The sequence below is a fragment of the Saccoglossus kowalevskii genome, chromosome 12, assembly GCF_978046115.1.
Source record: "Saccoglossus kowalevskii chromosome 12, keSacKowa6.1, whole genome shotgun sequence".
Classification (NCBI taxonomy): Eukaryota; Metazoa; Hemichordata; class Enteropneusta; family Harrimaniidae; genus Saccoglossus; species Saccoglossus kowalevskii.
The window spans coordinates 10,087,581-10,113,681 of NC_140652.1; the positions used below are offsets into that span (position 1 = coordinate 10,087,581).

The 26,101-nt window shown below is 37.2% G+C and overlaps 2 protein-coding genes across 2 annotated transcripts; one reads left to right on the forward strand and one right to left on the reverse strand.

The window, feature by feature from the left end:
* Window positions 1-4,865: 4,865 nt before the first annotated feature.
* Window positions 4,866-9,073, forward strand: LOC100373092 (target of Nesh-SH3-like). Its single transcript, XM_085506405.1, has 6 exons — window positions 4,866-5,111; window positions 5,809-6,117; window positions 6,514-6,662; window positions 7,329-7,538; window positions 7,854-8,144; window positions 8,298-9,073. The coding sequence occupies exons 3-6, from the start codon at window positions 6,605-6,607 to the stop codon at window positions 8,417-8,419; spliced, it is 681 nt and encodes a 226-aa protein (XP_085362531.1). The 5' UTR covers window positions 4,866-5,111; window positions 5,809-6,117; window positions 6,514-6,604; the 3' UTR covers window positions 8,420-9,073.
* Window positions 9,074-17,105: 8,032 nt separating this feature from the next.
* On the reverse strand, window positions 17,106-26,063 carry LOC102809083 (uncharacterized). Its single transcript, XM_085506406.1, has 14 exons — window positions 25,940-26,063; window positions 25,216-25,305; window positions 24,445-24,761; window positions 23,612-23,825; window positions 23,229-23,375; window positions 22,090-22,397; window positions 21,822-21,933; window positions 20,917-21,216; window positions 20,629-20,778; window positions 20,065-20,373; window positions 19,515-19,664; window positions 18,615-18,824; window positions 18,052-18,342; window positions 17,106-17,880 (listed from the first exon to the last, which is right to left on the reverse strand). Exons 1-14 carry the CDS (start codon window positions 25,971-25,973, stop codon window positions 17,759-17,761), a joined length of 2,754 nt encoding a protein of 917 aa, XP_085362532.1. The 5' UTR covers window positions 25,974-26,063; the 3' UTR covers window positions 17,106-17,758.
* Between the last annotated feature and the right edge of the window lie 38 nt (window positions 26,064-26,101).

Genomic DNA, 26,101 nt, shown 5'->3' on the forward strand with positions numbered 1-26,101 from the left:
TGAACGATTAATCAAAAGATATGACGTGTTCAGTACTTAGTGTGATTGTCTTTATGATTGAAGGTTACGCCCTAGAGTCTTTTTACTGCTTTGTAATTGGTTAATGTTTTGATAATGAATAAAGAGAGTTTTAGTTGGTTGCGAGTACACCACGACGCAGTCCAGTCCTGGAGAGTCTTGGGGCGAGTCTTGACGCAATCTAGAGAGAGCCTTGGGTCAGCCTTGCGTTAGTCTTGGGGACTTTTTCCCAGGGCGCTGTGTCTTATAGAGTGCTCGAATGACCGACTAAGACGAGAGTTGAAACGTATTTCGTTGTGTATGTCTTATTTGACTGTAAAGCTTAAGGTAGCAGGATAGTTTTTTTGCATGAAAAATGTAAACACCTATAATCCGAATAAATTTTACACGAAACCATACAATCTATATATGTTTGGAAAGCTCTTGACTTGTATTTTCCTATTATTAATATTTTGTGAACATTGTGTTTGTTTTAGCGTCGCGTGATTCTGAAAATCAGCGGGGCTGATAATTTAACTAACGTGAATTAAATTGTAATTGTCATCTCTACAGTCATTCATGCGATCAAAAACTTTACACTGTTTTGAAGCAAAGGTCATGAAGTTTAAATCCGTATTTCTATTTTTTGCATTAAGTTTTTTTTTTCTTTACGAAAATCACAAATTTCAAGCACGTTTTTTGGTGTTAAAGTTAGAGTATACCGGTGGTTTGCGCGAGGTTTGTGAAAAAACGCAATAGAATTTTGCAAATATGTAAATACGGATATGAAGCCAACATATCCAAGAGTAAGAAAAGCTAAACGGGGACATCGTAGCGCTATTCACTGAAACGCCATTTAAATTTAGGTCAACGGTAATTGGCAAAAACCGAACACCGGGAAATCGGCACTTTTATGATTTCAAACTTCAATCAACGTTAACTCCCGTTTTAGCAGCAAAATTTACATGGGCTAATTGTAAATGAAATGCTTTGAAAGTTGTTTTCGAGAAAAATCATGAACCGACATTTATATCTGTGAAAAACTTTGTTTTTTGGCCGTTTTCTTTCACGCTATGGAGTTTTGTGACGGTCTGTGCTGATAACGAACGGTGACGTCATTCATTAAAGCTTGGATTATGCAAAGTGGGCGGTTCTATTTGCGAGTAACAAACAATACAGACACTACACTTGGCAGTTGAAGTGTTTGCAAATACAGTGTATTTATTTTTGGGCCGTTGTGTTTGTAAACTTATTAGTTCAAGCATGCCACGAGTTTCGGAGTCTCCTGGAGGCAGCTCGTACATACTGGCGATAGGGTGTACCCGTTACTGGTTGAGGTAACCCCCGAGGTAACCCCTAATAGCTTGACAGTTTCACCAGAGCGCGCCGTCTCTTTCCAATCGCTCGCATTCCAATGGCAGCTTTTCTATTTATTTCGAAAACTGCTCCCTTTTTTCGGGATGACGGGAAGCTAGGCTGGCTCAGTTTTGATCGAATACAATCAATCTCCTTGCGTGCAAAGAAATTCAAACTGACTGCCTAGACCGTGACGCCTGTGCTCCACTACTGAGATATTGCCTACTTTGCAAAATTGACAAATCTCTTTTTCTAGGGCGCCATTCAACAGTGACATGTCAACGAGTCGAATCTCGCCGTTTTCAAACGATCGGCCGTGACATTCACTCTCACTTTCTTCTTCTACGTCGGAAGGTAACAATATTTTCCTGCGAGATACAGACATCTCTCGAACGTTTTGAACAGGACTATCACCCACTATATCGAAGTCTGATTCATCGGACTCTCAGTGTCACGGTAACACTTTCTTCGCCCACTTCATGGCTAACACTGGTTTCGACGGGGAAATCCGTTCTGTACGAACCCAGCATCGTCTCTTTCAACATCTTTTTTGACAAGAGTGATCATCTTTTGACGTTTTTCTTCTTTCTTCCTCGCTTTCTTTTTCTTGAAAATTTTCGCGTGCTTACTATCTCGTCCATAATTAGTGAATGACAACTAAACTAAAGAATTACTGATAACCCTCTCCTTCTTTGCATATTTTGCACATTAATGAAGGAAGCTGCCCTGTTTTTTAATTGGTGTGAATAGAATAATTGTAAAATGTGACCCAGTGATGTATGCCGGCATGTAGCATTTCCTGTCGTACGAAAAAGTCAACCCTTGCCTTGCGTGAAACACTGGCCCACTATCCGATGTCAAGACGTCGGCCCGGGGGGGGGGGGGAAACGCTACTATTTCGTTGCCGTGCGTTTTGTTCGCATGAGCACATTAGATAAAACAACCAAGTATTTATCAGACAGATTTATTACATGTAACATAATTTACGAATTTAGAAAAACCTAAGCATGCAAGTATGCCTACTTGGTGAAAACTCTGAAAATGGATTATATAAACCAGGTCCAAGCATATTATTATCATTGATCAACCTTTACATGTAGTTTGTGGCCTGTTATCAGAATTTTCATGCAATGCATAGCCACCACAGATGGCCGTATTTTATTGTTTGCAACCATATTTTGTAAAAGGGAGCCCCCTTCCAATGTAACTGCATTACTTCTGGACTAAGAAACTAACCCTATGGTCAGACACCTTTCAATGACAAAGCCAAGAATAAATATTACAGAAATTTATTGTTAGTTTTTATTCTGTTAACATATAATTACATTGAAGTGGTACATTCATGTACTTTTTTGTTTATTCAAAATTTGTTGTTTCAAAAGCGATTGTTTTGTCTTTGCTGTACTTCCTGTCTAGAAAGGCAGCAGTGCACATGTCTTATCAGCTGTGTGTAAACTACAAACATATATCTTATCAGTTGTTTGTAAATAGCAAATACTGTAAAGGGGGTAATTATTCACTGGGTTTTAATTTAGCTTATTTCGCTGACTGGAAAAATGCGCTAAATTAAAACACAGTGAATATGTAAAATTTAGCATAGAACACATTATCTAAATGACGAAACCGTGAATTTAAAACCCACTGAATATGCCTGAAATGGTAAATCAGTGAAATTTAAACCCAGTGAAAATTAGTCATTTTACAGTAAAGAAAGTGGCCCAACTTAAAACTATTTACCCTCAGTTCAGTTATGTTTGTAAACCATGCATATTAATGAGATGCACTAGTTTGGTGTACACTGGATAAACAAAAACTTGGCCATTTGTTTGCACACAAGAAAAAAATCAGTTTACTTGTACAAGATATTTTTTTTCAATAAAATAAAAACACTAATGTATGTAGCATGCCTTAGGGAGCTATTCGTGTGATTTTCAAAAAAAAATGTGAAAAGTGCCCAAAAAACTATTCTGCTACCTTAAGTGACTTTCCCGTTCCCGTTCCCGACCAGACGAGATTCCCCCTGACACGTGTGGAGAACCCTAGAGGAGAAGAATACCCCCCTCATAGTAGGTATTAGTGATATTATTTTTTAAGTTCACTTATCTTGAAGGGTTGTGGTCGTCGCGCCTCTTTCTTTCATTATGGGACTCATAGCGACCTTACAACCTGGGGGGGGGGCAATACATATAACTTGCCTAATTGGGACGTGCCCCTGAAATGGGTCTGTTTTTTTGGATTTTATGTATAAGTATCGGTCTTATTTCTGGTCAAGATAGATATAAATATCGATAATAATTTTCCGATTTGGTCCGTATATGAGCGAATATTTCCACCTCAGATCCCAACCTCAGATCCATATATACATCAACCCGGAAATTAAACAAGGCAATCAACATTTAAACGGAGATTTAACATGTAATTGAAGAGGGCGCACAATTCTCAGTGAAACTTATTTGGAATAAACTGTGATGACAAATATGGTACTTTGTAATAAATATGGGTATAGATTTTGCCACTATCCAGGGATAAAAATGGTCATACTTTGAGCACTCGGGGCACCTTTCTACCCAGCTATGTATCAACTACCCCACGGGGCAAACAACGCGTGTAAAATACATTGTTTATTTAAATGAATGATTGCCACATTGCGTTTAGCTCACTGAACTGCATTTGGTCTGGGTGGAGCTGCAGACACGTATAATAAATATACTGTATTTTTCATCTAGAAAATAGCTTGCAGATACTAGAAGTTATTTTCAATTGACAAGAAAAATAAATTTGAAGATGATTTTGCTTGTACGACCTATCTAAAGGTTGTAGTGAATGCGGCTGTGATATACTGCTGTTTTAAGCTTGATTTATGCCCACGTGACCTATTTCCTGCTAAACTTCCTGCATCATTTACATTAATGGCAGGTTTTTACATGAGGGCAAGTGCTGTCGCTGGCTCAATCCCTGGAAGGCCATACTCTCCAGCTGAAGGTGAAAGTGATAAAGCGAGACTAATCTCACCAAGCTATCAAACCACATCGGCTAATCAATGACTGAAGTTCCATTATTACTGCCAACGGCAAGGGACAGCATAGATCTCGATTAAACGTATACACAATGATCGACAGTGGGTTAGGATATCCTATTTGGGCCCGCCCACGGTGTAACGAACAGGCGTGGCACACAAAGGAAATAACCATTAACGGTGTGGATAGTGGTTCTTATAGGGTAAGGTATATAGATGTATAGGTATTGAACGTTTTACAAAATAACTCTGCATGTTTTTTCATATTTATTAAACCAGAAAGCCTTAATTATTTTTTTTCAAGTTTGCGCCAAATAAAGAAATTCTCTCAAACTGCAAGATCTCGGATCGAGAAACGTCTTCTCAACTGGTTTCATAACCATTGTTCGCTGCCAACGATCGTTTGCTCCAGTGTTCTCATTATGTTTTGACATTTCTGTGTTCATTGTTCAACGGAAAATCCAAATGAGTTTAATCCTTTTGGCAAAATAGTGAGAAAAATTCGATGAACAAGATTCTGGCCAGAAATTACGTAATTACGAATCGATATGCCGTGTGTTAACTGTCATTCGGGCATGCGACCAACCTCTGAATATTTGCACCCATCCTGCGTCTTCTATTCACTTGCAGGTTGTGTTTCAAACAGTTCATTCGGGATGGCCTTACACCAATATGGCCATTGATGACGTCACGCTTGTGGAAGGTCGGTGCGGAGATACATCACCTGGAAACCAAAACCAGTGTGAGTATACTCACTGGTTTATTTTCTATAAATTGCACTATTTTTTTTTCAAAATATATGGAAAAGATCGTTTTTTTAGTTTCACCTGTGATTCAACCTTCGTTTATCCTAGAGCTCACAATCGATAAGAGAACACATGTGAAAGCTTCAGTGTGCAATACATGTATATTCCCCGAAAAAAATAACTATTCAATAGCCGAGATATTATCGGTATAATTTCTACAGATGGTCAATACAATAAATGCGCCTTTCCTCTCGCGACGAAATGCTTCCGTGAAGACAAAATAAATTAGATAGCTGTATGCAGTAAGTCGTTGAAATAGACAACTCTGCTAGTGACGTCGTCTTTCGCCATCTAAGAATTAATATAACGAATCTCTAAAAATAGTACTTTTATTAACTGTTATAGTGCGTTGTTATTGTGACGAGTGTAATTCACGTAACAACACGTGCGTCACTGATGGGAGCAGTTACGATGAAAAAGTCGTCATTGGACGAAGAGAGCAGTATTCCTTCCGCTGTCTCGATGAGGTAGTATTGGAAGCAGCTCCGTACCTCTGTATGCCGTCCGCAGGCCGTGCATTGCTGCAGACGGTTACTGTGTGTTGCCACGACGCGGACATGTGTAATCTGAAAATATTATGTTGCTAACCAGACGATGATTTTTCATATTATGTAAATTATTCCACATTCACAGTGCATGCTGGTAGTTGTCCAGTGATTACCCTGGGTATCTTCCGGTCGTGTACAGGCCGCCGTGACTTGTGTAATTCTGACGACGACTGTCGCTTACATGAGAAATGCTGTTCTGCTGGATCACGGTGTGGGAGGGCCTGTGTCCCATCCATCAGCGATGATGTTCAGAAACCTGGCACATGTCCATTTTTCCCATATGGTCTACGTGGGGCACATTGCGGCGATCAGTGCATCACAGACAGCGATTGTCCAAGCAATGAGAAATGTTGTTCTACTCACTGTGGTCATATTTGATCAACACCAATCGAAGGTAAAGTTAATTGCTAATTGCCATTTACGGGTTATAATATTTAGTGAAAAACCCCTCCTATTGTAGCCAATTTAAAATATTGCGTACATCAGTACACGTATTCAATTTTGAACGAGGATGCAAAGTCCATTGATTGATTCCTCCGCATTGCGACGCTTCTTAAAAGATTGTATCTGATTAGCTATCCAAACCTGCAACATAACAATCCAACCAATCAGAAGGCATCTTATTTTTTGTTTGTTTATGTTTGACGTATAACATTCTGTCTTGTATATATGCATTGACACAACTGTGATTCTTTGCTATATAATTATTTCGCTTAATGTGTTTTTGAAACCTATCAGTTTCCAGCAAGGTATTTATCTGTCAATGTTCAATTTTCTTCTATGTTAAAAGCTTTCAAGCCCGGTACATGTCCTGCCATTACGGGCATAGGCACTTGCCAAGAAGAATGCTCTGGGGATGCTGACTGTCCCGGGGATAACAAATGCTGTTCCAATGGATGTGGTCACGTGTGTGCCAAACCCGTACCGGGATTCCCCCAGGTAGATTAAAATTGCATTGCGAAAGTGCAACTCAATTGTTTAAGTCGAACTTAGGCAGTCATATTGTCAATTGGTCTGAGCTATTCAACATATCTTGAATTTTTGAAATATTGAAGTAACCAACAAAATGTGTTTGAGTTGCCGTTCTTATTCACGATAAACTACAAAGACAAACAAGTAAAAAGGTTACCGCAACGAAATTAAAATCTACTGTTAAAATAGAATTCGAACTAATGTAAGGCTGGTTTTGTTATGACTGAAAGACTGGCATGGCGCTACAAGCATGAGAAAACAATGAGTTAAATTCTATTGTACCTTGTCGTCAAATGGTCGAATGCACTGTTGCTATTAGCTAAAATGACCGAAGATGCAGATGTTTACCATAGTCACAAAAGGCAAAAGTTTTTTTTCTGAATAATCTGCATGAAAAAAGAAATTTGAGGCATGTTGAAACAAACCTGAAGACACGTTGTTGTGAACACTGATACAAATTATCTTTGTCGCAGCGAATGTTTATTAATTTATTCTGACGAGAAGGCACACAATACCCATCTATATGATGCTGAGCGTACCGTGGATTTCATAGTAATGGCGTTCAACTATAATAATTATAATAAATAATACACTGGATTGAGTGTTACAAAAATATTTTTATTTTCATATTAGAACCTGAGTACGAGATGTGCTGGACGGGATCAGTGTGCGGTGGTTGCAATCCCGATTACGTTGGAAGTGTTAATGGACTTCAGGTTTGCTGCCCTCAGTGTCGTGAACAAGGACTTCGAATAATCGGCAGAAATTGTACATGCGTTAAAGAAATTGCTGGCAATAATAATAATGATGATGAAAAGGAAGAGGGCAATGATGACGATGAAGGTAAAATTCACAAAATGATAGATACATGACATTTACGTGAACTAATGCACAACTTGTGGACTGAGTAGAGTAGCTGTCGACATTTCTTGACTTGTGTGCAAGATTTCATTGGAATTTGAATGGGTTACATGATTCATTGTTTAAGTACACATGCCACTTTTGCGTTCAACCCGAAAATGCAAGTTTGATTTTTATTCAACAAAAAGGAGGTTGAATTAGTAGTTTAGGTAACATTGGCAGTGACACCAGGAGTGCTCCTACAAGCATTCATTTGCATATTTTGTATTTACTGATACATTGCTTTATTTTCCTCAGCCGTTTCGGAAGAGCAGTGGACACGACGAAACTTCATGTACGATGATAGCTACACCACTTGTACTGGAGATCAGTATGTGAAACTAAGCGGCTATCACGTGGGTAGATATGTTGGCGTTAATTTATGTTCACCAACGCGCTATAAAATCTATCTGAGCGATGACTTGAATGAAGTTTTTTTGAACGTTACCGATTCCAGTGGACACGGACAAGACCACTGTGAGTTTATTGGTGGTTCCGATGAAGCCGCGTCAATTGACAATGATTTCTGGGAATCTCCATCAGCTATAGGTATGGTTAACGTTATTATTATTGAATGGAAGTGTTGAGAATATATCAGTATATGCTTCTATCCGAGATGCCAATGGTATACACTAATATTGAATGTGTACACAGCACTCTTAAATAATTGATATCTAACTGCAATGTATTATTGTGTTACAGGATATTATCGTTCACGGTGGGGACAGGAGCCTACACTGGGAAACATCGGTGGGGGTACTGGCGATTCATGGACTGGCAGATTTTATGTGCGGTGGATTGAGTGTGGTTTATCGATACCATGAGATACAAATGTATTAGCATATTCTTTGTCATCTGATCTGAATATAACCATTTACATCTACTGCGAAGATTTTGTTGGGGAAAAGGGAATATCGCTTGTAAATATGCTTACAGCCAGTGTTTTGCTCACAAGTGCTGATTTACCGAATTGTGTAGTTAAACAATTGGAACATATCGAATATGTATATTGGAAAATTGACGTCTACCATCCAGATTAGAGGTGCTGTTAACACTAGTCGTTGACAAATGGTGCTATTTATGATTTTTTTTAACAAATACAAATATTGTTCATATAAAAACATTACGTGATAATGTTACCAATCATGAACACTGTTGAACGTTTATTTGATATATAAATTGACAAATATTAAGTAAATACTCACAACCTCTCCACTTAAACACATCGCAATTCAATATAGACGTAATTCTTTCTGATGTTTTGAAGTGTTATTTTTATGTAATTTCAAACTATGTCCAGCTTTCGTGATATGACTTCATCGAGGGAACGTGAATTAAAACCTTTTCACTAATAACATATTATTGTTGACACGTGGGCATGATTCTTTATACTGGGAAAAAAATCGTGTATATGTATTGTAAAGGCTGATTTTTTTTTAAGAATACATTATGGGAAGTAAAGTTTAACTTTTGGATTATTGTATTGTTTTACTTTATGGTTGATATGATTTGATATGCCATGATCAATTGGTACGTGTCGGTATGTGATATGACTTGTTTACAAGAAATACTAACTATAATTCATATTAAAACCCATCTGGCGCTTCTCGGCCAATCAAAAACTTCTATTGCAGGACGTTGCCGGGTTCTGAGTCTCATTCGTTTTTGTTGTCATAAATTGTCACAGGACTTTTGTACGTTACATAAAATATTAAACACTGGAGTTTTACTGTGCTATAAAGGAGCAACAACAGAAGCTGAGTTTGAAATCTGAGGGTAAAAAACTGTCTAAATGACAGACGATTAAATTGAATTGAAACGTAGAAATTCGTTGTAATTAAGTAAATAGTAGTTGAATATCCCATGACTTAACATAGAAATATTTGCGAAGCTTAGGTTTATCAAATGTGGTAGGTATGGTACAATTGTAATATAAATAGAACCATACCTTTCTCCTTTAGTAATCATAAGCTACGCAAACTTGACTTAAAATGTAATTCGATTAAATATTTATGTGAATTATGAAAATAGTGAGGGTCGTCACAATGTAGGTCTTGTCGTCACAAGTCATGGCATAGTTAAATTGATGTCGTCACAACATTGGTACCACATACACACACATGTAAGCACGCATTAAGTTTGTTGCGGCGAAAGAATAATTGTTACATCCCCTATATCTATTTTAAAAGATACTCTTAATTCTGTAACCCGATCTGATCATGCCCTCTTGTGGAGGCGATATATACCAGCTGATTTGCAACCAGTGTACCAGAAATATTTATTAATCACCAGAAGAACGCGAGGGCAACAAAAGAGATAAGCGACTTCTAAGATAGGGAACAAGTTAGGGGTACCGAATGAACAGTATGTAGAATGCTTGCGACGTTTTAAATATTTGTAGGTGGTTCGAATAAAACGGTTTCTAAGCGTTTCTATATATTAGTATATATAAGTATTTGATTAGAGAACGTTTCAGCGTAGAAACTGTGAATTTTATAGAGATATGACCACACATAAATGTATTCATTGTTGACTGTGAACATATTTTATTGACAAGTTTAGGCGAGCTAGGGGTTCCAGAAGAACATACTGCTCACAATTGAAATGCTGCTTAACCTTAACCACAGTTTAGTATTCTAATTTATTTCTCATACTGCATATTAAGCAAGTAAGTATTCCAAAATAATTAATGGTGAGCTAAGATTATGATGTCGATGCAGATCACATGCTGAGACTCGTGACCGAGTCTGTACGTGCCGAAACGTATGTGTGAACGGAGGGGCTGAGTCGGCATGTGTCGAAACGAAACTTCTTCTCGGTCCCGATAAATGTTCGGAATGCTGGGATTTGGAACGCTTTGCACAAACCAATTTAAGAGCACATATACCGATTCATACTAGTACGACATGACGATGTAGGGAAATGCAGCTAGATATGGTCCGATGCTGTAGTAAAGAAAGAGATGAATGCAAATCGTCGTCAACGACTCATATTTATGTGTTATTTCTTGCAATGCTACATCGACATCGACTGTTTTTCGAATCTTCTATGTCTTTCAAGTGCATGGTGACTCGTAATAATTACTATAACAGCAAAAGGATATAATTTCAATATAGCAATTATTATTATCATCATATGCGTATCGTTTCACATGCGTGGATCAAATAACAGATCGACGAATGTAGGCGTAAGTTCGTCACAAGCCAAGTTGGTTTTCTGGCAGTGTTTACTTGAAATCGGACTGTAGTTAACGAAATTTTACATTCATGGACAAAGTTTACAGTGGTATGTTCGTGGAATTGATTGTTTGATGCGGCATTTCATTTATATATTGTCGCTCTTATTTCAGTGACACTCTTATAAATGAGTCAACTCAGTTGCTGGCACTTATACTTTATAGTTGACGATACGTACATGAAAGCGGTGTTACATTAATTTTTCCGCTGAGATAAAATTTGCGCACGCTTACGCCATGAAGTATAGTTTGTAACGCGATCTGATTAGCTGGCCTGTTCGAGACGGGTTATGCGCACGCCACATTGGGTTCTATCTGTGAGCTCTCAATTAGGAGCTCACGAATACGACCTACTTTACATATTACCCATATTGCATTATACAAAATGGCTGGTAGGTTAGTTGTTAGTTTTTTTCGGTTTCTTTGCAGTGTGTACTCGATGTTTTGCGTTTACCAGTAATCGTACGTTTTCCTGACGCAGTATGTGAACCAATATCGCCTCGTGAGATAGCGATTCAGTTTGCATGTTTATTCATGTTTATGATCGTAGGATTTATTGACATTTATTGGAATATTTATTGGCATCGGACTCGTTGCGTTGACCCGAATCTTCGACAGCTTGTTAAACGGAGGACTAACAAATAGATTTTTATACTCTCCAGGAGTAAAACAGAGCTGTAACTTAAGCCCAACATTATTTAATCGTTTTTATTTTATAAATGCTCTCCAGACATTTTTGCTATGAACACTTGTAACCCTCCAACCACTCGGAGCCCAGGAACTATAATCAACTGTACGCAATTACTATGAGGGGGTATCGGCTGGTATCTAGTGTAGGAAATAAACAAGGGATGAAGGCTCCAGCTCATATTTATTAAACTCGAAAAAAACAGTCACACGGAATGAAAAATAAAATCTAAAAAAAAATACCAGCTTGAAGAATATTGGTTGCTGTTTGAAATTTGATCATAGTTCCTGTGCTCCAACACAGGGGGGGGTCCACCACCCCATACCACTCATAGCCCTAACTCCAACCCTATCCCTATCCTCTAGCATTACCCAATTTAATTGCGTATGATCCTTCTAAGGACACCTATAGTTATCTAGGCCAGACTTTTTTTATTCCTTGTTTTGCGAGTTTTTATAAGGCAATTTTTTTGAGGAGAGCGGACAAAAATAAAATTAATTCTTTTTTTCCATTTGATTTGTGTGATTCTCAAAGAATTGTAAGTGAGATCATTGATCGGAGGAAAGAAATAAAATAAAATATTATTCCATGTATAACCTTGTTTCTCATCTGCGTGAGACTTCGATACTTTGATCATGATACTCCCACGAAAATGCAACTTGGATTTGTTATATGGCGGGTGGTAAAAAATGAAGATAAAAATAATATTTTTTCAGCATTTGTTTGCGCTTACAAGTCGGCGGGCGCGAGAAATTACGCTGAAATAAAATAATATTTTTATTTTATTTTCGGCTCCTGTTCATTCGGCGGGTTCGCGAAACAAGGGATAATAAAAGTTTGGCCCTAGAGGGGGTATAGGGAATGGGGCTTATTTGACAAATTATTTATTTATTCAACACTAAAACAAACGTACACTAGTACAAGTTCGTACTAAAACAAACACTCGATTCTGTATCAAACCTCAAAATAAGCATAGCTCTAAACCTATTTGATAAATTGATAGCACCCATCATTAGCCATAGGTGTGAAGTATGGGGAGAGGAAGTCACTAAAAATAGCGATATTATTGAAACAGATTACTCCTGGGGGTTAAAAAAAGAATGCTACTAAGCTTGCAATCTTGGGGGGAATTGACCCTCTTGCCATTAAAATTAACACACAAATAATTAAATTCTGGCTCAGATCAAAACTCCCATAGACACCCAAGTTAATAAAAAGCACCTTTAATGAGGTCAATACAATAAAAACTAGGTGGATAAAAAATGTCGACATAATAATCAGTGACAACAATCTTAATAATGCAATAAAACAACAAATAAAAAAGAAGAAACCACTCCAAACCAAGACTATCTCTGCTTTACTGAAAGAGAATTATATGATAAAATGGAAAGAAGCTCTATTTGATGACAACAGAGTAAATGGTGGAACAAACAAATTGGAAAATTATAGAACATTCAAAACACAGTTTAAAATGGAAAAATGTTTAATAACAATAAGTAATATTAAACTGAGACACGCCCTATGCCAGTTCAGAATCTCTGATCACAAACTTCATATTGAAACTGGCAGGCATTGCAGAACTCCAAGGAATGAAAGGGTCTGTAAATACTGTCAAAGCAGATTGAAGATGAAATACACTAACTTATGAACTGCAGTCTGTACAATACACACAGAATTGAATTATTGAATTAGTACTGTAAGGAAATTATACTAAATTTTAGGAAGTTAAATGAACTAGAAAAAATCAATGCGATCATGAAATAGTGTTCAGGAATAAGAACTGCACAATACATACAAAAATGTATGCAAATGAGATGTGAGCAACTCCACCAAAATTAAAAATATTCTTTGCACCATAATTATGATTCTAATGTGATTTTAATGTGATTTTTTTACCTCTTAATAATATTAGCTAGTGTATTGTATTGTACTGTATAAGTTCATTATGATGTTTTGCGTGTTTGTAATATTATTTAGCTTATTTAGCATTCTGTGTAGTTGATTAACTTTACTGTATCTTAGTGTAGTTTATTTTATTTTATTTTATCTTTATTTTATTGTTATATGACCATAGAACAACTCACTGTAGTTCGTTTTAGTGTTGAATAAATAAATTATTTGACAAATTAATTTATTTTTTAATTCAGCTAATCCTTGTTTGAAGAAGTGATGTCAGGGGTCATTGAATCATATACTGTCCTAATGTACTATGTACAGCTAACATCTAGTATGTTAGCTTGTAGCATTTGACTAGTACAATTGTATACAACCATTTTAATTCCTCTCCAGGAATTTGACATGTTTCAATAAATGTAAGGTTATCCTGATATTACTTGTTCTAGACCTGAGTGTTTTTGGGTAATTTTTTTTTTCTAAGATTGGGTAACATAGCATTAAAGAACTGGGTAATATTCTTTCTACATTAGACGCAAACAAATTTCACTGGCTAACTCAGGTGACTGTGTATTATTGTTGTCGTTAAAACAACACTTCATACCTCTGTAATTTTTAAACATTATCATCTTGGTATAGTAGTGGTTTATACCCTGGTATAAGGAGCAGTATAAATTTGATATATTTGAACATAACATGTTTTTGTTTCAGCATTGTCTGGTCGTATATTGCTTCAGTGATCAAAACATTCAATCCCATTCACTCTAGCCCTGCAAAATACACAGACAACAGATGATGTTGAATAGTCCCTTAAAATAAAAGAAAGAGAGTGATTGGTGTGCTTAGTACAGGCTAATTACTGCAATGTATTTTACAACAACTTTTTTTTGGTAACCATCAGGTGCTACAATTTTTTTTATCAATGATGATTAATGTATGTTTCTAATTTGTGTTTATTGAAAATCAAATTATTTTACTAATATATGTCATCTCTATTACTTATAATAAATAAAATGTGGCAAATGATTCTTATCAAATTTACCGCTGCATGTACATAAATCAGATTAAATTATTACCAGTAGCTGATTTGGATGGTTGATAGACAGTATGAACCTAATAAAAAAGTCTATGATTTAACAGTAGAATATATAGTTTCCTTTCACAAACAAGTGATTTTTTAACCTAATGAATATTTCTATTTAGTATCCACTGGAATTCAAACCAGTGAATGTTTTTTAATTACACAGCGCCATCTAGGGGTTGCCTGGAGAAAGATACAAAATAATTTGAACTAATTAAAATTGAAGATTTCATAGCAATTGTTAGTTTTCTAGAAGTTCAAGAAAAATTAATGCCTGACAATTCTGATATAATTCTCCCATGTAGTTCCACCTTATCGTTACAATTCCACCATTTAAAATCATATATATATAAAATTGGCTATCAAGGTACCCCCCGATATTAAATGGTTCCATTATAAAATTGGATTGCTTAAAATTAATAAACATTCAGTGGTGACAACAATATACATTAGTATACATCTAACACCAAAAACAATAGAAATTACCCACGACATACAAATGCAGTCAAATGTCTTCCTCATTTGGAAATTGTGTCGTGTTTATGTCGTAGTCAAACACTTTCTTTTGTTCACGTCAGACACATAAGTGCTATCAGCACGTAATAGATATAGAATCCCATCACTGAATGCAAAATTTGCACAGCATTGCCATTTTGGGCAGTTTTTCTAATTTTTTAGCTCTGCTGTCATCGCAGATGACCCAGCGAAGCTGTTGGTATGGGGGTCTCTCCGGCGTTCCATGTCCCGTGTGAACTTTTCCTTTAAACGACATCTTCTTCAAAACTACTAGACCAGTTATATTTATATTTGTACAAAAGGTACTTGCGAGTGGTCCTTTGTTAAATTCGGAAATATGGAAATTTGGATTTTAAGTGAATATTTTTGTCTTTTTTGGTAAAAAACTAGTCTGAAACCGTAAGTCCAAATGCTTTTATATTTCCAGCAATGATACGTGGGGTGGTCAGATTTGTTAAACTGGTGTCAAAATATGCAAATTTGGATTTTTAGTGAACTTTTGCCTCATTTTTGGTAAAAAATGTTATTTTTGACAACTGGTTCCAAACCGTAAGCCCTATTTACAGAGGGCTTTCAACTAAATATAAAACATAATACAGCTTTAAAGTTTACTTTGAATATGTAATAGCACAAGTGAGTTAAGGTAGCGAGACTATTATTTGTGTTGAAAATTACAATTGTCACATTTATTTATTAATTGATGCAAAGCGTTCCAAATCCCAGCATTCCGAACATTTATCGGGACCGAGAAGAAGTTTCGTTTCGACACATGCCGACTCAGCTCTGACCGTTCACACATACGTTTCGGCACGTACAGACTCGGTCACGAGTCTCAGCATGTGATCTGCATCGACATCATAATCTTAGCTCACGATTAAATACTTTGCAATACTTACTTGCTTAATATGCAGTATGAGAAATAAATTAGAATACTAAACTGTGGTTAAGGTTAAGCAGCATTTCAATTGTGAGCAGTATGTTCTTCTGGAACCCCTAGCTCGCCTAAACTTGTCAATAAAATATGTTCATAGTCAACAATGAATACATTTATGTGTGGTCATATCTCTATAAAATTCACAGTTTCTACGCTGAAACGTTCCCTAATCAAATACTTATATATACTAATATATAGAAACGCTTAGAAACCGTTTTATTCGAACCACCTACAAATATTTAAAACGTCGCAAGCATTCTACATACTGTTCATTCGGTACCCCTAACTTGCTCCCTATCTTAGAAGTCACTTATCTCTTTTGTGTACCTCGCGTTCTTCTGGTGATTAATAAATATTTCTGGTACACTGGTTGCAAAATCAGCTGGTATATATCGCCTCCACAAGCGGGCATGAGCAGATCGGGTTACAGAATTAAGAGTATCTTTTAAAATAGATATAGGGGATGTAACAATTATTCTTTCGCCGCAACAAACTTAATGCGTGCTTACATGTGTGTGTATGTGGTACCAATGTTGTGACGACATCAATTTAACTATGCCATGACTTGTGACGACAAGACCTACATTGTGACGACCCTCACTATTTTCATAATTCACATAAATATTTAATCGAATTAAATTTTAAGTCAAGTTTGCATAGCCTATGATTACTAAAGGGGAAAGATATGGTTCTATTTATATTACAATTGTACCATACCTACCACATTTGATAAACCTAAGCTTCGCAAATATTTCTATGTTAAGTCATGGGATATTCAACTACTATTTACTTAATTAAAACGAATTTCTACGTTTCAATTCAATTTAATCGTCTGTCATTTAGACAGTTGTTTACCCTCAGATTTCAAACTCAGCTTCTGTTGTTGCTCCTTTATAGCACAGTAAAACTCCAATGTTTAATATTTTATGTAACGTACAAAAGTCCTGTGACAATTTATGACAACAAAAACGAATGAGACTCAGAACCCGGCAACGTCCTGCAATAGAAGTTTTTGATTGGCCGAGAAGCGCCAGATGGGTTTTAATATGAATTATAGTTAGTATTTCTTGTAAACAAATCATATCACATACCGACACGTACCAATTTATCATGGCATATCAAATCATATCATATCATATCAACCATAAAGTAAAACAATACAATAATCCAAAAGTTAAACTTTACTTCCCATAATGTATTCTTAAAAAAAAATCAGCCTTTACAATACATATACACGATTTTTTTTCCAGTATAAAGAATCATGCCCACGTGTCAACAATAATATGTCATTAGTGAAAAGGTTTTAATTCACGTTCCCTCGATGAAGTCATATCACGAAAGCTGGACATAGTTTGAAATTACATAAAAATAACACTTCAAAACATCAGAAAGAATTAAGTCTATATTGAATTGCGATGTGTTTAAGTGGAGAGGTTGTGAGTATTTACTTAATATTTGTCAATTTATATATCAAATAAACGTTCAACAGTGTTCATGACTGGTAACATTATCACGTAATGTTTTTATATGAACAATATTTGTATTTGTTAAAAAAATCATAAATAGCACCATTTGTCAACGACTAGTGTTAACAGCACCTCTAATCTGGATGGTAGACGTCAATTTTCCAATATACATATTCGATATGTTCCAATTGTTTAACTACACAATTCGGTAAATCAGCACTTGTGAGCAAAACACTGGCTGTAAGCATATTTACAAGCGATATTCCCTTTTCCCCAACAAAATCTTCGCAGTCGATGTAAATGGTTATATTCAGATCAGATGACAAAGAATATGCTAATACATTTGTATCTCATGGTATCGATAAACCACACTCAATCCACCGCACATAAAATTTGCCAGTCCATGAATCGCCAGTACCCCCACCGATGTTTCCTAGTGCAGGCTCCTGTCCCCACCGTGAACGATAATATCCTGTAACACAATAATACATTGCAGTTAGATATCAATTATTTAAGAGTGCTGTGTACAAATTCAATAGACACTCTAGTAGTGTATACCATTGGCATCTCGGATAGAAGCATATACTGATAAATTCTCAACATTTCCATTCAACATTGTCTAGAATAATAACGTTAACCATACCTATAGCTGACGGAGATTCCCAGAAATCATTGTCAATTGACGCGGCTTCATTGGAACCACCAATAAACTCACAGTGGTCTTGTCCGTGTCCACTGGAATCGGCAACGTTCAAAAAAACCTCATTCAAGTCATCGCTCAGATAGATTTTATAGCGCGTTGGTGAACATAAATTAACGCCAACATATCTACCCACGTTATAGCCGCTTAGTTTCACATACTGGTCTCCAGTACAAGTGGTGTAGCTATCATCATACATGAAGTTTCGTCGTGTCCACTGCTCTTCCGAAACGGCTGAGGAAAATAAAGCAATGTATCAGTGAATACAAAATATGCAAATGAATGCTTTTTGTTGAATAAAAATCAAACTTGCATTTTCGGGTTGAGCGCAAAAGTGGCATGCGTATCAACACAGTACATTTAAGCAATGAATCATGTAACCCATTCAAATTCCAATTAAATCTTGCACATGAGTCAAGAATTGTCGACAGCACACTCTACTCAGTCCATTAAGTTGTGCATTAGTTCACGTAAATGTCATGTTTCTATCATTTTGTGAATTTTACCTTCATCGTCATCATTGCCCTCTTCCTTTTCATCATCATTATTATTATTGCCAGCAATTTCTTTAACGCATGTACAATTTCTGCCGATTATTCGAAGTCCTTGTTCACGACAATGAGGGCAGCAAACCTGAAGTCCATTAACACTTCCAACGTAATCTGGATTACAGCCACCGCACACTGATCCCGTCCAGCACATCTCGTACTCAGGTTCTAATATGAAAATAAAAATATTTTTGTAACACTCAATCCAGTGTATTATTTATTATAATTATTATAGTTGAACGCCATTTCTATGAAATCCACGGTAAGCTGAGCATCATATAGATGGGTATTGTGTGCCTTCTCGTCAGAATAAATTAATAAACATTCGCGGCGACAAAGATAATTTGTATCAGTGTTTACAACAACGTGTCTTCAGGTTTGTTTGAACATGCCTCAAATTTCTTTTTTTTCATGCAGATTATTCAGAAAAAAATCTGTCGTTGACTTTTGTGACTATGGTAAACATCTGCATCATCGGTCATTTTAGCTAATAGCAATAGTGCATTCGACCATGTGACGACAAGGTACAATATAATTTAACTTATTGTTTTCTCATGCTTGTAGCGCCATGCCAGTCTTTCAGTCATAACAAAACCAGCCTTACAATAGTTCGAATTCTATTTTAACAATAGATTTTAATTTCGTTGCGGTAACCTTTTTACTTGTTTGTCTTTGTAGTTTATCGTGAATAAGAACGGCAACTCAAACACATTTTGTTGGTTACTTCAATATTTCAAAACTTCAAGATATGTTGAATACCTCAGACCAATTGACAATATGACTGCCTAAGTTCGACTTAAACAATTGAGTCGAATGCAATTTTCATCTAATACATCATATAATTAATTTGCATATTACCTGAGGGAACTTTCGGTACGGGTTGAGCACATACGTGACCACATCCATTGGAACAGCATTTGTTATCCCCGTTACAGTCAGCGTCCCCAGAGCATTCTTCTTGGCAAGTGCCTATGCCCGTAATGGCAGGACATGTGCCGGGCTTGAAAGCTTTTAACATAGAAGAAAATTGAACATTGACAGATAAATACCTTGCTGGAAACTGATAGGTTTCAAAAACACATTAATCGAAATAATTATATAGCAAAGAATCACAGTTGTGTCAATGCATATATACAAGACAGACTGTTATACGTCAAACACAAACAAACAAACAATAAGATGCCTTCTGATTGGTTAGATTGTTATGTTGCAGGTTTGGATAGCCAATCAGATACAATTTTTTTTAAAAAAGCGTCGCAATGCCTAGGAATCAATCAATGGACTTTGCATCCTCGTTCAAAATTGAATACGTGTACTGATAGTACGCAATATTTTAAATTGGCTACAATAGGAGGGGCTTTCTACTAAATATTAGCACCCGTAAATGGCAATTAGCAATTAACTTTACCTTCAATTGGTGTTGAGCAAATATGACCACAGTGAGTAGAACAACATTTCTCATTGCTTGGACAATCGCTGTCTGTGATGCACTGATCGCCGCAATGTGCCCCACGTAGACCATATGGGAAAAATGGACACGTGCCGGGTTTCTGAACATCATGGATGATGGATGGGACACAGGCCCTCCCACACCGCGATCCAGTAGAACAGCATTTCTCATTTAAGCGACAGTCGTCGTCAGAATTACACGAGTCAGGGCGGCCTGTACACGACCGGAAGATACCCAGGGTAATCACTGGACAACTACCAGCATGCACTGTGAATGTGGAATAATTTACATATTATGAAAAATTATCGTCTGGTTAGCAACATAATATTTTCTATTTAATTGAATTGAATTTCCACTAGAGAGTTTTTTTCATTGAAAAAAAAATTGACATATAATGATGCAATTGGATAATGTAAAATTCAGAGATAAGGCGGTTGATGTGATTAGGATTGCCATACTAACATACTGACAGCTGAAAGAGAGTGGAACATATGATTCAGAGAAATGTCGCTTTCATCTTACCCGTATTGGCAGGCATTGTGCAAGTTGTACCACATCCAGTAAAACAACACTTCTCATCGCCTGCACACTCGGGATCATGATTACATTGCCATTCACAGAAGCTATCATATTCTTGGCTTAAATCCGGACATTGTCCTGGTTTGTCGGCAACTGTTGATAGATAAATCGAAGACCGTCAATGAAAACACATTTTTGCTATAGAATGCGCGACTAATGTGAATAGTATAATGATGTTAACACGCCTTGTTACCTTCTTAAAATTGGAGCAAAAATTAACACGATACTTACATGGAGATTCTGTAGTTGTTGTTATTGTTGTTGATGGTGGTGCAGGTGTTCGTTGTGGTATACCTTCAATAATTCTCAGATTACACATGTCCGCGTCGTGGCAACACACAGTAACCGTCTGCAGCAATGCACGGCCTGCGGACGGCATACAGAGGTACGGAGCTGCTTCCAATACTACCTTATCGAGACAGCGGAAGGAATACTGCTCTCTTCGTCCAATGACGACTTTTTCACCGTAACAGCTTCCATCAGTGACGCATGTGTTGTTACGTGAATTACACTCGTCACAATAACAACGCACTATAACAGTTAACAACAGTGTGTAAGTAACTGCAATACTATATCCTAATAAATATGTTAAAATACGTGAACATAGGGAATCAGACTATAGATGCACAACGTATATGTTGCGCCCTCTAGCGATGAACTGCTTCTGTGACTTAAAAACGTTTGAGAAACTAGATAAGGAATTTATTTTCAGCTGTGATCATCCTTGAATAAAAATACTATTTTTAGAGATCTGTTATATAAATTCTTAGATGGCGAAAGAATACGTCACTAGCAGAGTTGTCTGTTTCAGCGACTTACTGCAAACACCTATGTAATTTATTATGATGTTATGGAAGCGTTTCGTCGCTAGAGGGCACAACTTATTAGAAAGGCGTATTTAGAGTATTGACCATCAGGAGAAATTATACCGATAATATCCCGGCTATTGAATAGTTTGTTTTTTTCGGGGAATATATTACACAATGAAGCTTTCACATTTGTCCTCTTAGCAACTGTGAGCTCTGTGATATACGAAGGTCAAATCACAAGTGAGACTAAAAAACGGACCTTTTCCATACATAAGGAGATAAAGAAAATAATGCAATTTACTGAAAATAACACGTGAGAGTACTCACACTGGTTTTGGTTTCCAGGTGATGTATCGCCGCACCGACCTTCCACAAGTGTGACGTCATCAATGGCCATATTGGTATAAGGCCATCCTGAATGAACTGTTTCAAATACAACCTGCAAGTGAATAGAAGACGCAGGATGGGTGCAAATACTCAGAGGTTGGTCGCATGCCCGAATGACAGTTAACACACGGCATATATATTCGTATTTACGCTTGTTTTGGCAAGAATCTTGTTCGTTTTTTTTTTTGAAAAACGTTCAATACCTTACCCTATATGAACTGCTATCCACACCGTTAATGGTTATTTCCTTTGTGTGCCACGCCTGTTCGTTACACCGTGGGCGGGCCCAAATAGGATATCCTAACCCACTGTCGGTCATAGTGTATACGTTTAATCGAGATCTATGCTGTCCCCTGCCGTTGGTGGCGCAGTAATAATGGAACTTCAGGCATTGATTAGCCGATGTGGTTTGATAGCTTGGTGAGATTAGTCTCGCTTTATCACTTTCACCTTCAGCTGGAGAGTATGGTCTTCCAGGGATTGAGCCAGCGCCAGCACTTGCCCTCATGTAAAAACCTGCCATTAATGTAAATGATGCAGGAAGTTAAGCAGGAAATAGGTCACGTGGGCATAAAACAAACTTTTTTTTAAAAACAGCTGTATACAGCTGTAAACAGCTTTAGATAGGTTGTACAAGCAAAATCATCTTTAAATTTATTTTTCTTGTCAATTAAAAATAACTTCTAGTATCTGCAAGCTATTTTCTAGATAAAAAATACAGTATATTTATTATACGTGTCTGCAGCTCCACCCAGACTAAATGCAGTGCAGTGAGCTAAACGCAATTTGGCAATCATTCATTTAAACAAACGCCCCGTGGGGGTAGTTGATACATAGCTGGGTAGAAAGGTGTCCCCGAGTGCTCAAAGTGTGACCATTTTTATCCCTGGATAGTGGCAAAATCTATACCCATATTTATTCCAAAGTACCATTTTTGTCAACACTGTTTATTCCAAATAAGTTTCACTGAGAATTGTGCACCCTCATCAATTACGTGATAAATCTCCGTTTAAATGTTGATTGCCTTGTTTAATGTCCGGGTTCATGTATATATGGATCTGAGGCCGGGATCTGAGGTGGAGATATTCGCTCAAATACGGACCAAATCGGAAAAATATTATCGATAATTATATCTATCTTGACCAGAAATAAGACCGATACTTGTACCTAAAATCCAAAAAAAACGAGACCCATTTCAGGGGCACGTCCCAATTAGGAAGTTATATGTATCCCCCCCCCCCCGGGTTGTAAGGTCGCTATGAGCCCCATATTGAATAAAGAAAGAGGCGCGACAACCACGACCCTTTAAGATAAGTAAACTTAAAAAATAATATCGCTAATACCTACCATGGCGATACATGTTTGAAGAACTAGGCCCAAATAAACCACTGTATCCAGTTCTGCGTTCCCAATCAAAGTCATCGTCCACAGCTTGCGTGTATCCACAGATTCCATCATCCTCAAAACCGCAAGACACGGAATGTGTTGGACTGTCTGTTAAAAACATATTAATACACCGTTAAAAATACACTGTTCACTATTCATTTTATTTGAAAAGCGCCATCAAAACTTGAACAGAAAGAAATGCGTGATTGTTTTTTTTCAGATTAGCTACGCATAGAGGACGTAACGGTTTCTAAAGCACTGAGTTTCACCATAGACCATCTAAAAGACGATGGTCTATGGTTTCGCGCACAGTAACCAAAAAAAACATTGTGAATCTTTCCTACCTTCTTGCAAAACTAGATTCCATTCATTGGCTTTGTAAGTACCACTAAATGAAGTCACACTGCCATAATTATTTTCTATGAATTTTAATAGGTCTACAGTGTAGCATCCACCGGTATCGCTGCCATAGGCACATGCTATATCGTTGCTCTTTTCAATGGACCCCACGCGGCCATCTTGATGAGTGATTCCACTTCTCGTGAGGTGATATGCAAACTGTCGATGAAATGTAATTAAATAACCATATAATGTATGGGAAATAAAATCGGCATGTGCACACTAATTAACAGGAACTGGAATGAGCACAACATGTACACTTTGTTTCGCCTGCTGGTGGCGAGTAAGATGGTGATGCGTAACTTTCATACCATACGCGGCAGAGTCAAACACGACATGCGCGGAGACATTGTTGCCTTTATTTGTTAATCCATTTCTAAAAAAAATACATGAGGAAAATAGTATACCCCGGGAAGTTACTTATTTAGATGGTCCTTATTTAGATAGTCCTCCGCGTCCCCTTGGGAAATGAACAAACAAAATAAATTAACGTTAGGTTCGTTTCTTGTATGTTTTCGCTCACAAGAAATGACCAATATTTTGCTGAAGTGGCCGGAATTATTAAAAAAGGGGGTGAACAGAATAGGCCGAGTCTGAAAAACAGAGATTAAAACTGCCGTGCAAACACCTTTTCAACGGGAATCTTGTTCCCTTCCTAAACAGACCGCTAATTTGCTCTTACCATGGAAGGTACTCCGTTAGTATCTTCCATGCTCTTACAAAATATATAACTATTGTAATTTATGTAAATTCATCAGAAATAAACACGTGAACTCACCAAGACAACCGTGTCAATGACCGTGTCGGGATTACTGAAGTTCAGAGTCCAGTGGACAGGTTCGTATGTTGATAAGACAAGGATAAGTGGCTTACTGCTCCCTCGTCCATGTATGTTCAATGTCGTGTATCCCGTATTGTGTTGTCGGAATCCCGTGTGACCATCGCCCTCATAATTGGCTATGACGTGCACTTCGTAGTTTGGATTCTCGACTTTTGGCACGCAGCTGTAGACTGATCCTTGCTCCTGTCCCGAAAACTTTGGTGTGGCAATCTGATTCCCAGAATTCAGTTCGATTTCGCATCCATGTACGTTAGCTGAAATATACATTGCATATACAATGTAAACATTTCTAGAAGAGGCAACTCAAGCTTTAATTATCACGTATGTTAAAATGTAGATGAGCCCGTGTCATTTGTACTATTGTTGTTTGATACTAAATGTTTTTAACACGTTGAATCATTATTCGTCATGAAATAACAACCGGTTTACAGCACACAACTTAGTACCCGTCCGATCAAACGATGATGGAATTACGCATGTGCGCTGCGTATTAGTTTTTTCTATTTTTTACCTAAACTGATACTGTATGCTGCAAAAACAAAGATTTCAGTTTACAGCAAATGATATTCCAATGTTTCCTACAACGTGCGATGTTGAAAAACAATATTAAAAATGCATTATTCCACTCTCATCCTCGTGCTGGCTGGACATGACATTTGACAAGTGCATTGAGGGCGCTATACAGGCGTGTGGCGGTACTATACTCACGCAAACACGTGCAACTGGAATAATCAGGCGATCTTAATCTGCACGGAACACATCGTCCTTGACCCTGGATTGTCGCTGCCAGACATGACACTATAAATAATTAAATTAAATAATTAAAATGTGCATTTCGTCATTTTGTGTATAGGTATGATAGGTGGCTAATAACATTAGGTGGCGCCCTACATAACACGTGTTTTTTTTGCGACTGTCGGTATCAGCTCACGTGGTATCAGCTGTAATTCTCCGTACAAAACACAACACACTTGCCCCATCCACTGAAACAAACACATTCGCAACACCCCTAAATAAATAGTGGTATCGACCCAAAACGGTGGTATCAGTTTGTTTGATCTAGCATGTCAGCGAAAACGGTAACCATATCTGACAGCATGAGTGGAAACTAATATAATGGCTATACTGCATACGACAATTCTTCGAAATGCCAAAGGCCGGGCATAACATATAAATGAAATTCAATCCAGTTGTGGACGTATTCGTTAGGTCGCCTGATACGGATCTCCAATTGTGTCATGACTTGTTCGAATTTTTCGCCCCCCCCCCAAATAACATACTTCTGCACGACTTGGCAACACCAGACGAACTACTGGAAACTTATAAAGTTTCAAAATTTACACATCGATAATTCCAAAACACGTCTGCTATCTACCTAGGTGCTTGGCGTATCGACCGTGGTATAAATATGTCGACAGGTCCCTCTACTCACCTATAGTTAAGATCACTGGTACAAAAAACGTCATATTGTTAACCTGCGCGCAGTAACACTGTGAGTGAGCTTTGGACTGTAATAATACTGTGTACTCCTCGTGGTCTGACTTTAGATAACATCTGATAAGCTCTTATATACATGTCGATTTCCGGTCTGACA

Coding starts and splice junctions, on each gene's coding strand:
- LOC100373092 (XM_085506405.1), top strand. CDS start 6,605: ATGCTGTTCCAATGGATGTGGTCACGTGTGTGCCAAACCCGTACCGGG. Junction 6,663..7,328: donor CCGTACCGGGATTCCCCCAG/GTAGATTAAAAT, acceptor TTTTCATATTAG/AACCTGAGTACGAGATGTGC. Junction 7,539..7,853: donor GGGCAATGATGACGATGAAG/GTAAAATTCACA, acceptor TATTTTCCTCAG/CCGTTTCGGAAGAGCAGTGG.
- LOC102809083 (XM_085506406.1), bottom strand. CDS start 25,973: ATGACGTTTTTTGTACCAGTGATCTTAACTATAG. Junction 23,376..23,611: donor GAATCTAGTTTTGCAAGAAG/GTAGGAAAGATT, acceptor TGTTTTTAACAG/ACAGTCCAACACATTCCGTG. Junction 18,825..19,514: donor CGTACCGAAAGTTCCCTCAG/GTAATATGCAAA, acceptor TTTTCATATTAG/AACCTGAGTACGAGATGTGC.